This window comes from Macadamia integrifolia, unplaced genomic scaffold (genome assembly GCF_013358625.1).
Source record: "Macadamia integrifolia cultivar HAES 741 unplaced genomic scaffold, SCU_Mint_v3 scaffold2975, whole genome shotgun sequence".
In the NCBI taxonomy this organism is placed as follows: Eukaryota; Viridiplantae; Streptophyta; class Magnoliopsida; order Proteales; family Proteaceae; genus Macadamia; species Macadamia integrifolia.
The window spans coordinates 1-24,515 of record NW_024869103.1 but is presented as its reverse complement, the minus strand read 5'-3'; the positions used below and the strand labels follow the sequence as shown (position 1 = coordinate 24,515).

Sequence of the window (24,515 nt, the reverse complement as noted above, 5' to 3'; positions counted from 1 at the left end):
CTACTGTTTCGGAATAGAGGAAGAGGAAGAGAAAAGCCTGGTTAAGGCGGGTCTTGTGTTTTTCCTTTTTCTTTTTTCATATTTAAATGCAATAAAATGGGAAAAATCATTATAATAAATAGGTGTTCCAACTTCCAACCTTTCTTTGGTGTTCTTGAGTGTTCCAGTTTTTCCATTACTTTCAATGGCGACAGAATCCACTGATTAATTTTTAGTAGAACATTACGAGCAATAATAAATAATACTTTAAACTAAAGCAACGCAGAATGCAAAAACAAAATGAAAAGCAGTGTTATCATCTTATTTTATTAACGGTCTCCTCCTTCTCCCTCTCAACTCTTAAACGTCCAGATCTCTCTCTCTCTCTCTTCCTTTTTTCCTCTCTTCGTCGAAGGACATAGATTGCTCTCTTCGGCGCTGGATCTACGATAGCAGGAGATCACGATTTGACGTTCATTTTTGTTTGATCTGTTGTTTAACTTTACCATTAACGGAGGCAGCAGCGGCGGAAGAAGCAGTGGAACAAGAAAGAGATCAGGAAATGTCTTCGTTCGTTGAGTTTCAAGATCCTGAAACTAGGCTGCATGCGTATTGCAGGAAGCAGAAATCTTTGGGGTTGTTGTGCTCCAGCCTCCAAGTATTGTTTCGCTTTTTTCCCTTTAGATCTTGGCTTTTTTTTTTTTTGGTTTCAATATAATTTTCCCCTCGATCACTTCTGAGTATTGTTTTATAATCTTCCGAATCATTTCACAGCTTTTTGAGCTTGTACAACCGAGATGATACTAAAAACAATTTACTAAAAATACTATCATATCCGAATTTGTGTTCAATCAGTTACAATATTCTTTCTCTTTAATATTCCTCCGATTATAGTAATAGATTCCATGGGTGGGTGGGTTGGGTTTGTTATTTTTCAGATTTTTACTAACCCATTTTGATTTTTAAATTTTCCATATTTTTTGCAAATTTTTATAATTTTTATATTCATATTTTATTTTTTAAAAATTTATCTGGGCCGATACAATTGATCTCATGGCCGATCCCAAAAAATATACAATCTTTTATTGTTTTTGCCCAATCTAAAACTGAATCACCTGACATTTTTGTGAGTTTTTTTCTCCTTCTTCTTCCTCCTTTTTTTTTTTTTTTCCATAATCTTATTCGTGTGGTGATTTGGACTTTGGACGGCTCATAGTGCCCGAATCGGACAGAATCTGTTGATACCCCTATTCGATCCATTTTTTGTATTGGCCAAAAAATATTTAAATATTCAAGAATACACAAAATTGTGGTATATTAAAACTTTTATAGTCCAAGTAATTATGTACAAATATTGATAAAAATACATGACATTCAGAAATCATAGCGTCTCTGTGTTTATAAAACGCCCACTCCTCTCTCTCTCTGTTTGTTTCTAAATCGCCCGACGACATCAGATCCACGGAAGACACCAGACCACCGGAGTCACCAGACCACCGGAGGAGTGAGCAGGTAACTCCTCTCTCTCTCTTTCTCCCAACTTTCATTTCTATATAATTTCACTGGGGCAATTACTATGACTCCCTTACACTTAGCCCCTACTTTTGAACGTTTACATCTTTTTTTTTCCTTTTTTTCTTAAATGTATTAACCCTCTATTCACTTGGTAACCAGCCAGTCTTCTTCTTTTTCTCCTCCTACCCGGGTAGATGTTGAGCCAAAGGCACAGAGGCAGTGTGTATTGAGTGTCACAATACACGAACAGAGGTCACACGCCCTTAATTTACAGAACCTATCCCCATTTCACCAACTTCCAGCCTTGTGTCGACACTGGCACTGCAGAACTCTGCATCGCATCGACCCCGTCAACACATCTCTGCAGCCCTTTACCATTATATATTATCATCTCTGAATCGTGGATAGCCCGCTGGGGAAAACATCGTCTGTGGAGAGCATCGTCGGCGGAGACCGCAGAGAGTCCTTTAGCTGTCGACACGTGGCTCAACCCAAGTCTTCCTCCCCTTTCAAACCCCGTCTTCTAAATGCTTCCGCCCTGAAACAGAGTGAGTGAAAGCCTATCCGCTGGATCTTTCTTCTTTCTTCCTGCTCTCTCTTCGACCTCGTCATGGAAACCACAAGCTGAGGAAAAACGAAACAATTAGAAACTTAGATACATGTATGGAAACTAATAAAATAGAAGCATTGAACAAAAATCAAAATCTTACATTTTCTAGCTTTCTTTAGGTTGCTGCTTTCTGGGCTTTGCTGATTCCCCTTCTGCTCTTGTTCTCCCTGGTCATGGGATGACTCGAGAGTTGCATTAACTCTTCATTCTTCTCTTCCTTCCTTCATTTTCTTCTTCTACTTCTTCTTCTTCTTCTTCTCCAACCCCTGCCTTCTCCTAAACACTGTGCATTAATTCAGTAAGAGAAGGTTTGGAGAGGTCTTTTGCTCCCTGTCAGGCTGTCATACAAAACAGAGAAATCTTGAGAGGTAAGATCAAGCTGTGATTTAGTCTAATATAAAAAACCTTAACACTAAATCATCAAAAAAAGTACCGAGATAATCAAATAGAAAGAATATATCCGTATGATCTAAGGCATAAAATTGCTAACCCCATATTTTTCTATTGTCTTCGTCCCTATTGACCCACTATTCTGATATCGGGTGCCTGAAGATCGAGATTCAGGTTAGGGCGAGTACGCCAAATCGGACCATTTGGCCTTCGATTCTCCAGGAGGGCATCAACCAGGGTGTAGAGGTATTAATCCAAAAAAAAAAAAAAACCGGGTGTAGAGGAGAAGATACCATCGACATCGAGAGCTTCTGCAACTGATCAAATTGAACAAATTAACGAACTCAGAGAATTCGCTTAAGAGATGAAATTTCATTTAGTAGAAGGGTTCGTTACCTTGTTGCATGCAGGAGATTAGGTTTCCAAGGATAGCGCCTTGCGAGAACTCTGAGAGTTGCAGAGGGAGACGCCTTAGGCTGCTGACGATGGAGAACAAAGCAAGCTTGGTGATGGCAGAGGGAGGGTTTGAAAGGGAGAAACGGTTTTGATCTGATATCCATAAACCAGTGACCCAATTCCTCTTTTTCATTGCTTGCCGTTGGATTCGCATCAACCATGTGTAAGCAGCTTAAGACGTCTCCACCGGTCTCCGTCGACGATGCTCTCCACAGACGATGTTTCACCCCCACCCCCATTGCCGTTGTATTCCTGACATAATAAAATCTGTTTCGCCGCTATTTCGCTCATTGTCCTGTTGCGCCATCACCTAAAACCAGCCCCTGTTATCTCTTTCCACCACAACCTAGCCCTATAATCCAGCGCTGCAATCCGAGTCCCAACCATCGCATTGCTACCTGTACGCTTTGCAACCACAATTGGACCCACCCTGCCCAATAGCCACTCTAGGCTCTACATCGCTTGACCAGCCTTGCTATGGCCAACTGCCTGCTTTTCCTCCATCATCGCTCTGTCGCATACAGCATCATTATCGCAATCATAATTCATAACTCATTCCATTATGTCCAGTAGCACACCCATCATCTCCATTGCAACTGCTCCAACCTCCTGCATCTAACAAAATTGAATCATTGTTGGTTTTGTCACTGGATGGATCAAGTTACCTTTCCTTCTTCTATGTCGATATTCCATGATGATATGTTGTTTAACTACTGCCTCTAGAATCTCAATGTGAGAGTAGTATATCAATGGGGAAATTCCCTAGATCAATGCTCGTTTTACATGTACAACCTTGAGGGGAAAAAAGAGAGGCAAAGATTAGGAAATTTCTGAAAATCATTTAAACTCTGGGTTTAGGAGGAATGGTTGGCTTCAGCCCCTTTGGTTTTCCCCCCCTCATGAATGATTAATGTGGGCAATTGGGCTTCTTTGCCCATTAATGGGGATGTTTTGAAGCAGAGGGTTCATTGGAATCCAATCGAAGAAGATGGTGTGGGTCCCACTATTATGAGAGGAAAAGATGATGATGGAAAAAGACTAACCGATTACAGGTGAAAAAAGAGGGGTAATTTAGGAATTTAAAAATAACAGTGGAGAAGGAGATGTAAAAGTCCAAAAGTAGGGGAGTATCAGAAAAAAAAATCCAAGTAGGGGAGTTTTAATAAATATATGCTAACTGCAGGGGAGTGATAGTAAATTTACCAATTTGATATTTGTACTAATAGCGAGTTCTATGTTGGAGCAGTGGCAACGAGGATGATGCGCTTGATTATTGTTTTGTTTTACTTTCTTACGTTGCTGGAGGTGGAGGGTGATAAGCACACCTTTGACTTTGTTGTTCAGGATACACACCCGCTGTCTCATGATGGGGTGACCATCATATTGGTGGTTTGTGTTATTGTTGTTGTTGCTGTCATCTTTGTAGCCATTGCCACTATTGTCTTCTTCTACTACAGGCGGGTGCGGTATACGCCGCCAAATAGTGTAGAGCTTGTGCCTATCCCAACCCCCGTACCTGTCCCCATCTCTGCGTCACTCCCAATCTATATTTATGGGAGTGACATAGAGACAGAGGCTATGATCGGTGAGCCTATATGCTACATCTGTCTAGAGGACTATCAGGCAGGTGAGGTATTGTATGAGTTACCATGTCACCACATGTACCATACTCATTGTGTACGTGATTGGTTTCACATTCGCCCCCAGTGTCCATTGTGTCGTGTGTGATTTTTTTTTTTTTTTTTTCAAAGAGTATGATTTATGCATTGGATGTAAAGGCTTAGGAGTTTCCTTATGTTTCTAAATTATGTAATGTGAATTATGATACAAGCCTAATTTCATATATATCAAGAGAGCTTCCGATAGCACGAGAATTAATGATTCCTATCTAAGATTTTTCTACCAATTTGAAGGCCAACAATACTCTTGAGCTAAAAAATAAATTTGACCATACAACTAAAGCTCTTGCATTTATTTTAGTGGGAATTGCTTGTCAAAACAGTCTTCCATCTAGCACGTCAAGTATTCGGATCCCTTTCCCCTTTCTTTTCCCTGCTGGCCGCCTTTTGGTCTCATCCTAGTTGGTCCATCAGCCCTTGATGGGAATTATTCAAAAAAAAAATATATATATATGATATTAAATCAAAATTAAAATCAAATCAAACCCATAAAGAGACATTTTGACTAATAGTAATTTTGTAATTACCTCATGATGAAAGGTTTGTTGTCCGGTCACGTGACCCTCCGACAACTTCTACATGTCCAATGGGAACGTCAAGCATGGGAGGTGGTCACTGTCAACTCTTGCAACTATGCTTCTTGCTGGCAGGTTCCTTCTCCTGTTCGTGTGCATACAATTCCCCTAGGGAGAGAGGGAGAGAGGGAGGGCGGGACGGGGGCAAGAAGTTGTATGGGGGAAGATGGGGTAGCAAGGGAGGGAGATACAGTGGGAGGGGAGGAAATGAAAGATATGACCTAGGGCAAAAAAGAAAGTAAAAGATGGTTACAATGGGCCTTTGTTACCAACAGATTTTATTATATTTTGCAACAAAAATTATTTAAGAATAAAGTAAAGATGTAGAGTTTGAAAAGAAAGTGATTATCATATTTACTAAGAGTGAAATAGTTGGACAAACATAATTTCGAAGCTTTCGTTTTCTTTATAAAATTGATTCCACTTTTCTTAAGGCGTGTGAAATCGATCATAAAATTCCAGATCCATAAGGCTGATTGAAATCAACAGAGCGATGAGCAAAGATTCCAAGGCTAGAGAGAGTTTGGGTGTGGGAAAGGAGGAGGAGAGGAGAAGCGTCTTTGACGGATTATGGGTGTCAAAAAAGCCCGATCAACCCTTGATCCCATCCTAGCTCGTTTTGAGACTGAATAAAGTCTGGATAGAGATTTCAGTCCATAGGGTGGGCTAGAGTTGAAAATTTCAGATATGGGGCTGGGTTGGGCTGGGTCTAGGTTGAAGTCTCAACCAAACCCAACCTTGTATATAAGTACATAATAATATAAATATATTAATAATTATAAATCAATACTTATAAAAAAGGATCGTAAAGTCTTTCGTTTTTTCACAACCTATATATATATATATATACTAGTAAGAAAAAACACGTGCAAATGCACATGTGGTTAAACATTTTTATAGACTATAAAAATGCACGGTCATTGTATTTTTATTTATTTCCTATTATCAACAATCTCATATGGGTTTTTTTTTCAACAATAAATGGTTAAATGCTATTTTAGAGAGAGAGAGAGAGAGAGAGAGAGAGAGAGAGAACAAATGATTTACATGGGTGAGTGTAATGGATAACTTGACATAAAGTCAATATTATTTCGAGTAAAATTTGTCACTTTAATCAAGTTTCTAACTTGTCCAATTGTTGAGCTTATGTGATCTGACTCATCAATTAATATTATCAAACTTAATTTAACTCTTGAGTAAATATCACCGTAAAATTACAAAAAGACATAACTACTTCCCTCTTATAGAGGGATTGAACTCCTCTGCAGAGCAACACAGTGTCTGACACGCATCCCTTGGCTAGAGTTGACACTACCATTAGGTTAAAATGAAATATTATAGAGTTCATTTAAAAAACTGTTATGTTATTCCAGTATAAAACCCAGATATTTCCATGACACTACCATTAGGTTAAAATGAAATATTGATAAGGGACTTAGTGGATTCAAACCACCATCCTCTTGAGGTATGGAGTCATTTCCCACGCCACAAGTGCTCTACCAATTGAGCTAAAGACTCATATTTTAATTATAAAGTCATGACCAAAGAAAGAAAAAAAACGAAACTGAGACATAATATTTCATAGTTAATAAATCCTAGAGTGTGAATAGAGGTGACATGGTAGTCGTGAATGTATGTGTAAAGGTGCTAATCTAGAGGGAAATTACCTCAAATTTGCAATGTAGTAGCTTGAAAATTGCGGTCTCTATGGAATCAATCCTAGAAACTTTTTGGTTACCCTAATCTATTAGTTGGATTCTCTAGAATTAGTCTTAAAAACTGTTTACTTATCATAACTCTATCAATTGATAGTATTTAAAATAAGCAAAAAAATAAAAAATAAAAAATAAAAAAATAAAAAAGAAACATTACATCCCTACTTAGTTACTTAAATTAATATATTTCTATAATAATAATTGGAGATATATTTTATATAAGATGGGTTGTCAGTCGTCATTCACACATTGGTGTGTCCCACCCACATGTATAAGTGGGGCTCACCCCCCATACTATGTGATTGTGTGTGCACAAGTCACTGAAAACAGATAAGAAAAAAATTATAGATTTAAACTAATAGAGGAGAATATTTTCAACGCACGATCAATTACATTTGGTTATCATCATAATGTGCACAGCCTTAACCATACTAAATGGAAAGGTTGTTCCCTAACAAAAGGGTTAATTTGGTCCTACAATGCCATTAAATATCATCATAAATTGAAGTTTGATCTTTGTCACTATTTCTACTCTCTGCTATCTTGGTGATCAATATATTCTATCTTGAGAATAAGCTAAGGTAGGGGTAAGCTCTGCCATCCCATATATCCCAACTCTAGTATATGAAACAAGAAAATGGAGAAAGTAGGATGAAAATATTATTAGAAACCTGAAATATTTGATTGTAAATATCAAAGTTAATGTTTAATTACTAAGAAACTCAACAGATCCCATCATATTGTATTGTAGTAACAAAGGACTAAACAAAGGAACTCAAGAACATATAAAAACTCCTAACTACTATTGGAGTTGGAGAAAAAGAAAATAAGATAATAAGAACTTAAGCTAACCTAAATGATCTAAGTAACCATCTAGTTTTGGCAAGAGGCAATATTGATTTGAACTGGTAGAAAGAGCTCTTCATCTCCAACCACAATCATGTTCTCCCTTGATGGTAAAACCTTACAAGCTGTCTTGTCCAACACCATCAAGCTCTTGCAAGCATTGAATGCAAACTTCAAGGTCTTGCTCTCCCCTGCTTTCAAGAACACCCTTTGGAACCCAATGACCTGTTTGATATGAGTTTCCTTGATGCGTACCGTAGGCTTTGAGTAGACAATGACAACATCAGTTCCATCCACATTTCCCACATTTTGAGCTTGAATATCAACCTCAAAGTCCAACTCTTTGCCACAAGTTATGTCATCTACCACAAATGTTGGGTAAGGAGACCTAGCAGTACCATCCTAATAAGTGAGATCACGGTAATGTTGGACTCTTCCCAATTTCAGTTGAAGTGCATGAGCAGAAGATACCATTGAGTATATGAACCAAGTGTAGCTGAGGCCATAACCAAAAGGATAAAGGGTTTCACCATTGAAGAACTTACAAGTCCTTCCAGGTAGCCAAATTTAGGGAGTGGCCTTAGGGATATGGAATTCATGGGCAACTTGTCTGTGTAGTCATTAGTGTACTATGTAAGAGGCAACTTTCCACCTATATATCAAACACTTCAAGTGAAGGGATGCCATCAAAGAATCCAAGTCTCATGAGAACAACATAGTTGTTCTTCAAAGCCCTATCAATGTCTCCTTCTTTGATTCTCCCAATCATAGTTGCATTCCCACCATAGTCTTGGAAGTACCATCCACATTCCAAATCCAAACCTGAATTTACCAATAAAAAATAATAAATAAATAAATAAATAACCCCAGGAAAACTAATTACACTTTAATATTTTACAATTTGATAAGATACATTCCCAATAGTACCTGCATTTAGTGATTTTGCAATAACATCTTCATTTGAATCATCAAGCCATTTTTTGTCTATGAGCTATTACATCCATTGAATAGAAATCAGATACAATGTAAATGTAAACCACAAAAGAATTAAGAGAAAAAAAAAATGAATAATTAACTATTAATGTCAAAAGGTCTAAAAGGAGAAGAGATCCAAAGAAGGGGAGCATTACTCATTTAGACCCCATTCTACTCTAACATTGTATGGAAACATCCAACATTTTTTTTTTCACTATGTCCATAAGATTGATGGGATCCATCCAATATATATATATATATATATATTTATATATATTTTGTTTAAGGAAACAACTTTGATATGCAAATTATTAGACCAACAGCCCAACAAGAAATAAAGGGAAATGTGACCCTCAGTTGCTCAGCTCAAGGGTCAATTTCACTATGTCAATAAGATCGATGCATAATAACAGTCAATCATTTTTGGTTTTGACTATTAATCGTCGATTCAGTTTGGTTGTGAATTGAGAAAGTTCAGTTCCAAATTGATTAGAAAACTGTAAAACAAATACCAGCAACCTTGATTGGACCAATCCAAAACCATAAAACCATTTTACCCATACAAATTAATCACTTTGATTTCGGGAGTTTATATTTCTAGTATATTTATTGGTGTTTAATAGGTTAGATATAGTTTAATTCTTTTAAGGCGTCCCAATGATTTTGTAATAGGACACATCCAAGATCATGCATTGCATTCCCAGGTTAGGTAATAGGAAAAATGACATGGGTTTCATTGAACATTGTCCTAAGGTAATAGGAAAAATTTATTATTACAATTTTTTCCAGAAAAGAATCACCTTCAAGTTGATATTGACGATTGATGCAAGGTTGTCTTTCAATTCTAAAATAGGGCATGTTACTTAATACAATTTGAGATCAAACATGATACTACCTTAAATAAACAATGATTGAAAATGGGATTCTTCGGCTTTTCGCAATTGCAAAGAAATGAGATCCAACGCAGTAGTGTAAGCTCTACAAAACAAAAGAAATGTCAGCAATTCCCAGAACCCCGCATCATACACTTCATTATATAGGATTTATGTTCAGAATCTAAAAAACTAAAAACATTAAAGAGTTTCTCAATTAGCACAGAAAGAATCATTACTAAGCCTCTCCAGCTTGTCCTTGATTTGCAAAGCTTCTCAATACAATTAGCATAAGAGTGAACAATATTTGATTCAGAACCCAGAAAACTTTGGTGTATGATATCCCAACATTGTAAAAAACTTTACTGTACCTGCCTTTGTCTTTGGTAGTGCAATTCAGGACATTGACTGATCCAAAGAACACATTCTTTTTCCTTTCAATTTTGCAGCTGGTTTTTGAGCAAAGCAGAGCAGTTCTTTGAGAAGCTCACAGTCAAATCCTCAAAAAAGAACCACTAATAAGAAACCTCACATAATTTTTCAAACTTTGAGATATCCATACATAGTTTAAAGAAAATAATGATATCTAAATTAATAAAGACACATCCACATTCATGCAACTGCTATCTACATGGGCCAGAACCCTTTAAGCTTCACCAAGGCAATAAGAAATCTAATATATGAAATGTTTTTTAGCTTTTCAGGACGATTTATGATATAACTACTAATACTTAAGAAGAACAAGAAGTTGATTCAATGACATATTCCAAAGACTACCTAAGGAGAGAAAGAGATGACAATCGAATGATCATGGATCAGAGGATCGAGATCAGGACTCAGGACTCGACAGGAGCAGTGCATTTCGAACGGCTTCCCCTACTCTCTCGTTAGCTTCCAAGCCTCTCAACACCCTGTTTTGTTTAACCCTAATTCTCTTTTGTTAGTTGCTGCAATATTAAATAAGATTTTTTTAAAGAGTTTTTAAGAAGGTAACTAAAAGAAATTAGGAAAGGAATTTTTATTTTTTATTTTTAGATAAAGATTAATTAGAAAAGTATTTGGGGGAGGGAATATAGAAAATTATAGATTGAGGAAAGATGGATGAAGGGATAATGAATAAATAGAGAAAGTACATAAAAAAGATATTTCACAAAAAGAAGAGTGGAACGTGAGGGAGGAGTCTTACCAAAATAAAAAATAAGAACGTGAGAGAGGAGGGAAATAATTTGAAAGGAAATGGAAAGTGGAGAGAGCGAGAGCGAGAGAGAGAGAGAGAGAGAGAAGGGGCGGAAAAGGAAATTGAGAGAGTGAGTAAAAAAAGGGAATCGTGAGATTTTTTTTTTGTTTTGATAGAAGGGGGCGTGAGATTTCACACCAATAAAGAAACTACTTTTTTAGAAAAATGTTTAATTATATAAAAAAAAAACAAAGGGTATAAAAAAAAATAAGGAAAATAAGAAAAATAAAGAAAATGGACAATATAAAAGACAATGTATTTAAATAAATAATAAGGCCAAAATAGTCCAAAAAAAGATTAGCCACCAAGCATGAGTACATACTTTTATATAATAGTATGATATATATGAAAATCTTGGTCTTTGACCTTTGCAATGCATCAAGATAACTAAGTAACCAATCCAATAATACTAGGCTAAGCTATATTGGACTAAGCCCGACCCAATCAGGGTCCATTGGGGCTTGGCTGGGTTGGATTAAACCCGACAATATTAGACATAGATTGAGTTATCCCAATCTGACCTAGGGCTGGGATGGGCTTAACTTAGCTTGGCTTGGGTTGAGTGAAGAGACTTTAGAACTTGACCATTAACATCTCTAACTTAGATCCAAGTTCGATTTAAGTCTGGACCCACTTGGACATTTCTCGTAAATAGTGGAAAGAATTGTTTGCATTATTACGTGTGTCATCTTAAGAGGGATGTGGGGTGGAAAATTCTCTCCCCGTGTGGGTAAATGACCCGCACTCGTATGTGTGTCACAACCTTTGTCAGTTTACGTTTTCCATTTTTTCGTCGTTTAAAACATTGGTCGTCAAACTCCTCCCAATAAATCGGTAAAATAAACCACCAATTGAGGAAAGTGAATATTCACGTATGTGAATGTACATGAATGATCTTGGTCTGTGGATATGACATCTATTAAATGAGGAGAGAGAAAATATATGTCATATCCATGGATCAGGGTCGTTCACATACATTCATGTACGTGAATATTTCTTGCTCTCCCACCAATTCACCCCACTCAGACCCAAAGTTTGGAATGCTTTAAAAGGTTTTGAGAGAGAGAGAGAGAGAGAGAGAGGAAGCCGAAGCTGCAAGCCCTAAGGTCTCTTACTCCTCTCCCAACCGTGAGCGGCAAATACACACCATCGGCAACAAGGTTAGCACATTCTCTCTCTTGTGTGGCCCTTCTTGGTCGTATCCTAGATCCAATACTGAACCCAGTCCAGTGGCGTTCCATAATCCATCCTCATTGGCCCGGATTTATATTTATCAATTTTGATGGTTACATCTACCTCTATCACCTCAACATTACTATAAGATTGGGAAGAGTTCGATATAATGGCCGTACCTCCATGTATATTACCTTTTTCTTGAGGAGAGGTTGGAGGAAAAATCATTAGAGAGATCTAAATCCAACGGATCACAATGGATGGTGTATATTAAATTTTTTTTTTTTTGGTAATTTACAACACCATCATTTGGAGAATGCCACAATTATAAGAACACCCATTCTATTTCATCAAATTAGACTCAGACCCCATACTGTTAGTCACCATTAAGGACTATACCTTATATGCTAATATCAGCAACTATATTTTATTTTAAATACCAAAATGCCCTTATTAAATATGAAGTACCTAAAATACCTTTGTAATAAATTAATACTTCTTTCACCCAAATTGTAATTTTTGAACCACCGACGATCAATCAGAACAGTGGCATTGGGATCGATGACGGACGACGACCTGCAGGACCTTGCGGCGACCAGGCGAAAACCCTCCGATATAGTCAATCGTGTGTTTTGGTTTTTAAAACAACTATAGCTCTCGTCGTTCTGTCATCTCTGTTTAGTTATTCCATCGCTGAAATTCCGTCGAACTCTGACATTGTCTCCCAATAGCCTTTAAAGCCTAGAGATTTCTCCAATCCAAACACAATTCCGGTTGAAACGCAACTCTAAAACGATGCAGAAGATAATGGAAAAATAAAACAAACAATGCACACGGATTTTACGAAGTTCGGCAAGGTTGCCTACGTCCCCGGTGAGATGAGATCCTGCGTCACTATCAATAGAGAATAAGGTTACAACGCTCGTCCTCACACCTCTCAGTAATGCTTGCATTTCAGAGAAAGAAACCCTCTCTACAAATATATAGCGAAAAAACCCTAATATGGAAAGTACACAATTGCCCTCAAATAAAAAATTCGAGCGGAGGCCTGCGCCCCCTACATCCCTTGCTATGCAGGGGGGCCTCCTGCCCCCTTGCAACCCCCACGGCCAGCTAACCGTCTAGCAGGACCGCCGTCCTGCCTGTCTAGGTGCTGCACCAATACTCCCTGGATTAAACTACGACGGAATACAAGACATCATACACCAATAATTCTTGCATTTCCTTCTTTGGGAAGCAAACCGAATTGTCGTACGAGGATGGTATGGGAAATACTTTGAATTCTTCCGTCAAGGTAATTCGCCCATGAAAGCTCGCTCTTTTCTGATGTTGGAGGATTCGAATTTTCCATCAGAAAGATATTTTGATGGAAATGATTGGAGTCCTCTGCTTCAAAATACTTCACTTCGGGTGTTAGATTTCGGTGTATAATTAAAACATAAAATTCCAAGGGAAATTGACAGGAAAATTCATCTAAGATACCTGAGAATTAATTACAAAGGAATTATAAGACTTCCACCATCCATATGCAATCTGTGGAATCAACAGTTTCTTCGATTAAAGAATAACCATCCCTGGTCAGAAATCCCACTGGAAATATTTTGGAGAATGAGACAATTAAGGCATCTATTGTGTTGTGATGAGCTTCGTCTCTCCCAACCACCATCTATACCTCTCAGCTGAGCTATTCGATGGCGTGAATGAGGCCTGTGGGAAAAACCTCTACCGCAGCCAGTGCTGTCCTGTACTAATAGCGTGACTATTCGATGATGTGAATGAGACATTCTCCAGGAGGTGACGTTGTAAATTACCCTTCTTTTTCAACAAGAGATATACATTAATTGATAAAAAATAAGGGCTGAAAGAAGTACGTCATTTTTTTTTAATAGTGTGCAACTACACTTAAATGAATATGATGGAGTTTGAGATTTGATCTGAACAAAAAACGAAAAAAAGTTTGAGATTTGATCTGAACAAAAAACGAAAAAAAGTTTGAAATTTGATCAATTAAATCATTAATAAAATCAATGATTGATATTGCCACATCTAGTGGCGTCAACAGGTCGATTTGATCTGATTTTGATCAGGCTGAACTCTTGACTTCTGTCTCGATAGGGCTAAATCGAAGCCGACCCGATAAGATGAGGGTCGCTTTTAATCTGGATTTGTATCAGTTTAGCTTATGGGCTCTTATTGGATCGTATCGGGGTATTTCATGATGTTTGAATTTATCTCTTTCATGAACAAATTAGCTTTTTGTACATGTTATTACAAAAGTGCCATTGGATTCTATTGCATCGATTGTAGTCAATCAACTCTTACTTACAATGCTTCTCTCAGTCTTGGATTCTATATAATGTCATTAGGACTCCTACCCTTAATATCATCTCTCTCTCTCTCTCTCTCTCTCACACACACACACACACAGACAGATGCTTCCTCACTAAATAAAGTTTATTAGAAGTTGAAAATTGTGAGTTGACATCATGGATATAACAATCACAATAACATTATTGACAAATCCTTAATTAGCAAGTTCCCCCATGACCACCATAAAAGAAAGTATGCCTCCAATAATCATTAACGTAGGGAAGATCTTTCTCAGTAAAGCATCCATTTGAGAGCGGTTCAAGACTAGCATCATTAGGACCTCGACCAATGTCATCGTCTCCGTTAACTCGGACTACTCTGAAATACGCAGTTTTTTGGTATATTGGTTTTCCCCAGTGTGATTCGAAATGTCCAGTCCCCATTGGGGGATATTGTTCACCTTGGGGTGTATAAACCTCTCCTCTCCAGCCAACCACAGGAGCTGATTCTTTTATACTATTGAATAATTCTTTCGGCCAATACCCAATATTAACACTATCAAATCCGATTGCTATCCACCAATTTCGACTCTTCTTATCCTATGTATGAGTACCAAACAAACAAATTAAAAACATAAATATAAAGTCATCAATTCACCAATTAGAAATCAATATAGAGAATAATATATGGTTTCACAAATTAAGAAACGAAATTTATCTTTACCTGGTAAAGAAAGAGTAGCACTGAGTATGGGTCTTCGCCATAGATAGAAGTTCTGCTAAAAGCTAGACCAAGTGGTACATCTTTGTTAACTTGGACGAAACCATTGCATATGGAATTGAAGCAGCCAGTCTTTTGAGACCCATCTGCCTAATATTTCATTACATTATTATTATTATTATTATTATTATTATTATTATTATTATTATTATTATTATAATATAAGTAAAAGAAAGTTAAGCAATAGATATACAATAATTCGTTAATTGTAAAATAAATAAATAAATTTAGAATCAAAATTAAGCTGAGGCAAACTGGGAATGGAACTTCCATTCGTTTGACTTACAGTCCAATGTCCAAAAATATGGGTTTTGGTGTCACCGTATAATTTAGGATTCACCTGCACGCCGAAAATTATTTATACTTTAGATCGAACCTAGAAATTTGGAATTGTACATATCAACAATTTTAGTTATATATATATATATATTTTTAGAAGAGAAGCATATATGCATGCAATTTATATTCTTTACTAGATGACTAATAAATAAGTTATCAGCAAATAGACTCTACAGACTACAATGGTTGATGAAAAATATTGAATGAAGAAGACAAAAGGATGGAAGTCGTCAATACACCCAACTATGTTACATTGAAATCATGATTATTATTATTATTATTATTATTATTATTATTATTATTATTATTATTATTATTATTATTATTATTTTTGTTGTCAAAGTGTGGTAGAAACAGAGGATATATACAAACAAACAGGGAGAAATGGAGAAGAGAACTGACATGCCATCCAAATTGTACGTGGTTTTGTCCACCTTGTGCCCAGATCAAAGCTCCACTGTATTGATTAGGGGAGACTGAGGGATTGTGTACACTCAAGTATGCTGAACCTCCATGATACTTCAAGTTTTCATTTTTCAATTGATAGCCTGCAAACTGAGTAATGTGTGTGAGTGTTAATTGCAAATCAACACATGAAAAATAAACTCGGATCAACCCTAAGCAGTAATTCAAGGGGGTTGCGCAGTTGATGAGCAACAAACTTGGTATGGGCTGTAAACTCGGACATCCTAAGTTCGACTCCCATTAGGCACACCTTGGGCCACTCACACGGGGTGTTTAGTGCTCTTCACTACTTCCAATAAAAGTTGAATGGATCTCATTCAACCCCGGTATGATCCGATCCATGCGGTTATGGGCTCAATATGAGCCCGTGGGACTAGTCAGTCTCAGTGTTATCAATTTGGCCGAATAATTCGAACCGAATTTTTCCGAATTTAATCAAAAATTCTGACCGAATCCGAAATAAAAATAAAATTCGGTAAAATTCGTGATTTTTTCAAAAGTGAATATAAAAACGCGAATAATTCGGACCGAACCGAATTATTCGGTCCACTTAAACAGTATTTAAAAAAAAAAAACCCAATAAGATTTTTTGACCGAATCCTTAAATTAATCAATCGAATTATTCCGAATAATTCTCCGCCCGAATAATTCCCGAATCCGAATTTGTTAACTATGGTCAGGCTAAAGTCCTATACCCCTTCGTTAACAAAAAAAATTAGTATTTTTTTTTCCGGTTTGGGGAGGAGTGGGGGAAGAGGGTTTGGAAAGACTTACCAGTTTACCAGGTCCCTCATCTAAGAATTGATGAAAAATTTCAGAAGAATTTGAATAGGATTTCCACCTAATTAAATCTTCCTTTGTTGTCCTTCTAATGGGAACTGTTCCTGATGGGCAACCCCCATCATCAAGTCGAAGAAAATCAAGGGGTTCTACTTCTGAAGAAGTTTCATTGTAAGTCTCTCTTGGAATCGAAGAACTCATCTGCAATTTTGATCCGGTCATGTAATGTTAATATATATGATAGGTTAAAAAAATATATATTTTTAAGTGATGACACAAATGATCTCTATACCTCAGGTTTGTGGTTCTTCAGTAACGGATTGTCGAAGGCTGGTTGTTTGTAGAAATCAACACAATCATAGATTTCGCCATATTCCATCTGTAAGAATCCATATAATTAACAAATCATCTATCATTGATCATTCTATCCTTGTTTATCAATAATACTAATAGGAATCATCAGACGTTTCATTGCCCATATCAAGAGAAGACCTAGTACTAATGTTGTATGCATGTAATAATATAATAAAATGTTATTGATGAGAAATTGATGTATACCTTGATACTCTTGACTGCAGGCTTGTTGAGGAATAGCTGACAGTGGTGATCAGGAGGAGAAGAAGAAGAAAAGGACTCTGAGACCTAGGGACGACTCTCGTGAGCTGAAGAAAAATAGAACAGATCGACCTCTTGACACAACTGAACCTGAGCGATACGAACTTGATCATTCTCGAACGACCTCTTAACCTGCTATTAGAGATCCAAAGTCAGAAGTACTTTCGCTGGCCTAGGCCAATGGCAGGTAAACCAGAAGAGAGGAACCCCAACCGAGATTATAGATACCACCGAGACCATGGACATGACACTGAAGACTATAAGTCTCTGAAAAGGGAGATTGATGAGCTCATCAAGGCCGGATACCTCAACTAGTATTTGAAGCAGAAATATGGTGGGAACTGGCTCGAGCTGAGGAGAGATGAAGCCTAGCCGAGCCAAGGTAAGGCCGAGCCATCCCAGGACCCATCCACGGACCTAGTTGTCACATATGACAACCAACCCGTGGGTCTGGCCATCCTAACAATCATGGGCAGACCTACGACGGAATCAGTCAGAAAAGCAAAAGCACACACGCGGTTCGTATGCATCACGGAACAACCTATCAAAACCCTCAAAACGGATCCACCCATTACTTTCTCTGACAGAGATCTAGAAGAGTTGAATTGGCCTCACAACGATGCTATCGTGATCCAATTAGTGGTGGCCAACCACCCTTTCCACAGGGTCCTAGTGGACACGGGAGCCTCCGTTGACCTCATGTCATACGAAGCCTTCATAAAACTGGGGCTTGGCACCGGAACCTTAAAACCAGCCCCAAGACCCTTGTACGGATTCTCAGGCATGCCAGTTGGGCTAGAGGGAGTTGTTGACCTACCTATAACCATCAGACAAGGAGCTCAGACAGCCACAACCATAGTCTCTTTCATGGTCGCCAAGATCGCCTCACCCTACAATGCAATCCTTGGTCGACTTGGTCTCAATGGTCTTGGGGCGATTGTGTCCACTAAGCACATGAAGGTCAAATTCCCAACCAGCAATGGAGTCGGAGAATGCAAGTCCAGCCAGAAGGAATCCCAGAAATGCTATGCCAACTTCATAAAATCTGTCAAAAAACTGTGCTCGGGCCTAGTATGTATAGTAGAAGTTGTTTATTGCCGAGATGAAAGCCTCCTGGCCTGAGCCGAGCCAGTTGAACAACTGCCTATAGTTCAAATCACTGAGGCCAGTAGACACTTTTATCAGTAGATTGCCTTGAAATCCCATCGATTGGGTGTTAGTCTTGAAGATTTTATACTATCAACACCTTAGCAATTATTCAATTTCAATCACGTAGCAGATTAGATTTTATTTTGAAGCAATGTATTTGTCCCAAGTGCATACAACACATCAATATACTATGAAGCTTCTTGCAAATATCTGACTCTTATAATATTGTGTACAACTCGACAACATCTAAGATCGAGCTCAAGTTCGGCACCACAAGACCAGACCCTAGTCTGGCGACTCAAAGACCTTAACCAATGAGGCATAAAGACCGAGAACTAGCTCGGTAGCATCTAAGACCGAGCTCAAGCTCGGCACCACAAGACCAGACCCTAGTCTGGTGACTCAAAGACCTTAACCAATGAGGCACAAAGACTGGGCACCAACTCAGTAGCATCTAAGACCGAACTCATGCTCGGCACCACAAGATCAGACCCTAGTCTGTGACTCAAAGACCTTAACCAATATGGCACAAAGATCGGGCCCTAGCTTGACAACATCTAAGACCGAGCTCAAGCTCGGCACCACAAGACCAGACCCTAGTCTGGTGACTCAAAGACCTTAACCAATGAGGCAAAAAAAAGGCTCCAGCTCGGTCGCAACTAGACCGAGCTCAAGCTCGGCAACATAAGACTAGACCCTAGTTTGGCAACTCAAAGCCCTTACAGGAACGTGCAGGGCTGCACCAGAGTAGCATGGATAGGAACGCGCTGCCTATAGTCCGTCAAATTGTAGCCTGGCTTCTTACTCTGAAGAAACAAGATGACATCGTCCGAGCCGACCTGAAACGAAGAAATGTTAACGTCATCCAACCACTTCTGATAGGGCTAAGGGTTCAGCCACCTCGTTCATCTCCAACAAGCTCTTGTTCTGGCTCTCTAGTTATCAACCCAACATCATTGGGACCGTCCTACTCAGATTGGGCCATTTCTTCTCGACCCCCATGAAAGCGCTTTGCCTCCTTTACCTTCGAACAAGCGATAGCCACATCTTCGAACCATTGAGCAGCCTCGGCTGAGAAAGTGAACAGTGCATCTCGCATCGGATTAAATTCTCTAGCAGGTCGATTTGAAATGCTAGAGCGGGGGGCTGGTGATGAGGCAAAATATATCACTTTCCTCAGCACGGCTGAAGCATGCACGCAAACCTGAACAGAACTGAGCTGCTACTTCAGCCTCCTTCAGACCGTGTCCACCTCAGCCTCATTCTGGCCGCACTATCACCTCGGCCTCCATCAAGCCGTGCTGCCCCCTCAGCCTCCGTCAGGCCGTGCTGAACCTAGGCCTCCATCAGGCTGTGCTGCCACCTTGGCCTCCATCAGTTCGTGCTTCACCTTGGTCTCCGTTAGTCCGTGCTGCCACCTCAGCCTCAATTAGGCCGTGTTGCCACCTCAGCCTCCATCAGGCCGTGCTGCCACCTCGGCCTCCATCAGGCCATGCTGCCAACTCGGCCTCCACCAGGCCGTGCTCCGCCTCGGCCTTCATCTTGTCGTGCTCTACCTCAGCCTCCGTCAGGCCGTGCTCCACCTCGACCTCAATCAGGCCGGTATCACCTCGGCCTCCATTAGGCCGTGCTATAACCACGGCCTCCATCAGGCCGTGCTACAACCTCGTCCTCCATCAAGGTTCATAATTTTATTTTTACTTAATAAAAAAACTTTTAAAATGAGGGATTAAAATGGCAAAGTGAGAAGAAGAGGTTATCAAATTAAACATAGATGGGACTGGTATCTACTAGAATTTGCAAAAGATTTGGAGTCCTTTCTAGACTGAATCTGCCTACAGCTACCCGATGAACTCAGGAAGGATGTTGTAAAGTGCATTGAGAGAGGGAAAAGGGAACCTCTCTTGCAGTTAGTAAAAGTAACACCATATGAATTCAATTTTAGGTACCTTATACACCAGTAGAAGCTCTGTTTTTCTCAGCATAATCTTTGGTATACATGCACATTTCGGAGCTCTTGGGATGGATAAGCACTACACCAGCAATAGGGAAAAAAAGGGGAAAAGTAAATATATAACCTCACCATTTGTATGTAATTATGAGGAATGTTTCTTTTCTTCCATGAAGGGGTTTTGGCTGCAATTCTAAATATTCCTGATCCAATGAGTTTCCTACTATATCCATATACTCCTAAAGAACCAATGGCTTCATTCAAATCTACTGGGTGTTTTTGCTTTTGAAATTTTTTGAGGATGATTTAAATGGCTAGACCATTCTGAACAATAACAAGAAATACCTTAAATCTGAGCTTGTAGTTCAGCAAAGGGAAAGGAGAAGCCCGTAAGACATAGAGCTCGATAGAAGATTCTTGTGATTATGTGTGGAAACGAGAAAGAAATATAAATTGTGAAGAAGATGCAAAGAAAAGAAATGGAAGAACCACACAGATATTTTGTCATTCCATTTTCAAGAAAAAAAGAAAAAAAACTCAAATCTAGGGTTTCGCAGCGAGATTTGAAGAAGATAAAGAACCATACCTACAATCTGGAAAACACCCCTTTCTTCAGTCGATCGACGAAGCTAATCCCTCAATCTTGCTCAATGAGGAAGAAAGATTAGTTGAAAACCTAGATATGAAGTTAGGAATCTGAAAAGAAGACTCCATAATCTGAAGAAGTAGAAGAAGTAGAAGAAGAATAAGAACAAGAAGCGTTCAGTTTTAGAAATCTCACCCACGTTCGGTATTCAGAAGCCTGTGTTCGAAGGATGGGAAAGGTGAAAACCCGATAAGTGAAATCACTCTGATTCTGATTCAGGGGTTTTTATATGCACCCAGGAATCAGGTGATTCGATCCAGATTTACCTAACCCGGTTGATCCAATTGCATCCCCATTTCTAGTGTAAATGGGTGATTCCAATGAACACCATGACTTCGGATCACTGTTTTTGTCAATATGAACCAAACAATTTCTTTTAAGGATTTTTTACATCAACCTCCCCTGTTGTTTGCTGAAATTATATAATCCCCCATAAAAATTAAAAAATTATATTTAAATCCATCCAAACTAATACCGTGAGAGAGATGTTATTTTTTAAGATGGAAAAGACGATTTTACCCTTCTTCTTCTTCTTCTTCAGTATCGACCAACAATGTAAACAAAGCTAAGCCCAACTGCAACCACAGGCCATTGAAGCCCTCCAAGCAAAAGCAATGCAAAGAACACCGGCATCATCTCCAATGAGTTCTGGTGCCCTCTTTGTAACCCACCACCACCATCCAATTAAATCCTCAAAACCCAATGAACAAAATCGAAAACCCATAAAAAAGAAACGAGATTTCAACCAAAAGATGGATCTTTTTATATAGAAATCGAATCTAAACGCAGTTGAAGAGATTGGCATCCTTGTTCTTTGATTCTAAGGCGTATAGAACTGGATTAAACACCTTATACCTGCAAAAAAATGATCAACCGATAAAGGGTTTGTCTTTGATTGATGAAATATAATAAATTTTCCTCTTTTGATTTTGAGAAATGAAGTGTTAATTACTTCTTCCGGGCTTTGCCGACTTGGGCTTCCGATGTGGGTTGTATAAACAAAAGTCTGAGGAATCAGATTGGATTGAATCCATCGATTTGGATCAGTATCGATCTGTTTGATCTGATTCTTATTGAAAAAACAAAAAACAGACACATATTTGAAGAAAAAAGGTATGAGATTCTCCTATGGAAACAAAATCCAACACTCCCACCATGACATCTATGGCGATTAAATCGAAAGGAAAGGAGATGAAACATGAACGGATTCAACGTGATCTCCTAATCTTCTATACTCGGGATTAAGTTTTATTCCTCCATCGTAACCGGTGGTGGTCCACACAATGCCTTCAAGCATCCGAACACAGCTTCAGACCTCCAAAAGCTCCCTCGGGAGAAAACTGCCATCTTCAAAGGCTGATTCAATTTTCATTATACCCAAAACGAAGAAGAAGAAGAAGAAGCTCCCTAGGGCGAAAACCAACGTCTTCAAAGGCTGATTTTCATTATACCCAAAACGAAGAAGAAGAAGAAAAAGCTCCCTAGGTGAAAACCGCAGTTGTAATACCCTACTTTTTAAACCCGGTCTGATTACGCGGTTGACCTGGTTTAACCATGCAGGGACCGAACCAGAGGGAGTTAGAGCGGGTTCCTTATAGGTTATGATGGCAAGGGTGACCTTAAACACCAACTGGCCCGACAAGTCCGAGCCAGTGCCAGAAGAGACGGGAGTGCCCAAGCCGTGTACATGCACCTACCATAAGGCCATGTACGGATAAAGCAGGTGTTGTAGCTGTATATTAAGGTATATACGTATACTACATCGTATGCTAGGGGTGGGGTTCGCGCCGAGGCCCGAACTCTGTCAAAATCCCAAGTTTTGGCCTCAGGTGGGCTGACAGGTGGGTGCACCCACCCACCTGAGTGACCCATCCATATGAACTATTCATTTATGTAGGGAGTATATATATATATATATATAGCATTTATGATTTTCTTTTCTTTTCATTTATGACACCAGTACGTTGGTGAGGATAGTAAAGAGGAGAGAGAAAAGAAAGGGAAGAAGGAGGGAAGAGAAGGAAGAGGAAGAAGAGAAAGATTTTAGCGGCGCCGAAGCTTGATCTTCCCATTCCGGTGCCGGGGGAGTGATCTTCAACTCTAGATCTACATTTGGAGGTAAGCAAAGTTGGGTTCCTTAAACATTCATCATACCCAAGCTTAAACCCTTGATTCGAGTAGGGTTTCTTGAGATCTTGTAAATCCCCTTTGAAATGATGAATCTAAGGTTTAATGGATGATTTATGTGTTGATCTTGAAAGATTTGAAGAGGTGGAAGAAGCATTGTGGGTTTGAAGTAATTTGGAGGGTTTGAAGTTGTTATTGAGCAAAGAAGGTAAGATGGTTTCCCATCCCTTGAATCTAACCTAGATCTAGGTTAGAACCATCCTATAAGACCTTGAAGGTGTGAAGAATGGGTTGGGAAAAGCCCCATTTGAATCCCCAAAGAATGGAGGAAGTTGGGAAGAAACGGCAGGTTTCCCGCCAAGACCGGTGGGCCATCTGGCCCGCCTGTGAGCATCCACCTGAGAGGGCAGGGCCTTTGGGCACAACCGACGGGCCCAACCGACGGGCTAACCGGCGGGCCACCTTGCCCGCCGGTCTTAGTAGGGCCCCCTGGCCCAACCGGTGGGCCAGACCAGCGGGCCAACCGGTGGGCCCCTACCCGTCGGTCCAAACCAGTGGGTAGAACCAGTGGGCCAGATAACCCACCTGTCTGACCCACCTGTGTGGCCCCGAAGGTGATTCTTACGTCCGATTGGACCCAAATCGGTCGTGCGACCTTCTTTTAACGTTCTAAACGTGATTTTGTCATCGGATCTCGTTAATTTTGATCCTAAAATGGTGAAGTACTAACCCCGCTCAATTATGTTAGGTTCACCAAATCCTACCCGTTTCGCACCGGATCTTACCCGTACCGAACGGGAATCCTTGCACACTACAAGTAAGTGGGGAGAGGATGTTTGGCCTTGTTTCAAGGCATTGTTTGTCATTCATTTAATTATATCTAGTCTAGTCATGCCATCATGAATATGCTATGTAGATTAGTCATTCCTCACATTGTTATGCATGTGTGCTATGTTTACTTTCTAAATGCCAATTGAATGAGATGTTTATATGTTGAATGTGGACATCATTGTGCATGATGCATTGATAGACTAGATGCCGTAGTCAGCTTGGAAACGAGTGCATTGGTGGCTCATGGTATGGGACGCGGTGGCACTATGCAATCGTACTATTGTCATATAGGAGCATGCGGTATTAGGATTTTCACCATCCCGTGCTACGACCCTTCCCAACAGGGGTTGAAGTATTGGGTTACCATTTGGGGGGAAGCAGTGGTCGCGGTTTTCGGGTCATTGTGGCGGTTAGACATAACGCCCGGCGGGTCATTAGGACAGTCTGCAACCCCGGTGGTATATTCAAGAGGGCCAATCGTACTGCTTTTAAATTGCTGG

General features: G+C 39.3%; 1 protein-coding gene and 2 long non-coding RNA genes across 3 annotated transcripts; all 3 read right to left on the bottom strand.

The window, feature by feature from the left end:
• Positions 1 to 1,674: 1,674 nt before the first annotated feature.
• On the bottom strand, positions 1,675 to 3,313 carry LOC122067561. Its single transcript, XR_006136771.1, has 3 exons — positions 2,891 to 3,313; positions 2,205 to 2,442; positions 1,675 to 2,118 (listed from the first exon to the last, which is right to left on the bottom strand). It is a non-coding gene; the product is annotated as an uncharacterized LOC122067561 (long non-coding RNA).
• An 11,237-nt stretch (positions 3,314 to 14,550) lies between these two features.
• On the bottom strand, positions 14,551 to 19,559 carry LOC122067563. The gene is made up of 5 exons (XM_042631396.1): positions 19,485 to 19,559; positions 16,989 to 17,075; positions 16,691 to 16,897; positions 15,056 to 15,202; positions 14,551 to 14,931 (listed from the first exon to the last, which is right to left on the bottom strand). The coding sequence occupies exons 1-5, from the start codon at positions 19,557 to 19,559 to the stop codon at positions 14,551 to 14,553; spliced, it is 897 nt and encodes a 298-aa protein (XP_042487330.1).
• A 1,438-nt stretch (positions 19,560 to 20,997) lies between these two features.
• Positions 20,998 to 21,365, bottom strand: LOC122067564. Its single transcript, XR_006136772.1, has 2 exons — positions 21,193 to 21,365; positions 20,998 to 21,053 (listed from the first exon to the last, which is right to left on the bottom strand). It is a non-coding gene; the product is annotated as an uncharacterized LOC122067564 (long non-coding RNA).
• Between the last annotated feature and the right edge of the window lie 3,150 nt (positions 21,366 to 24,515).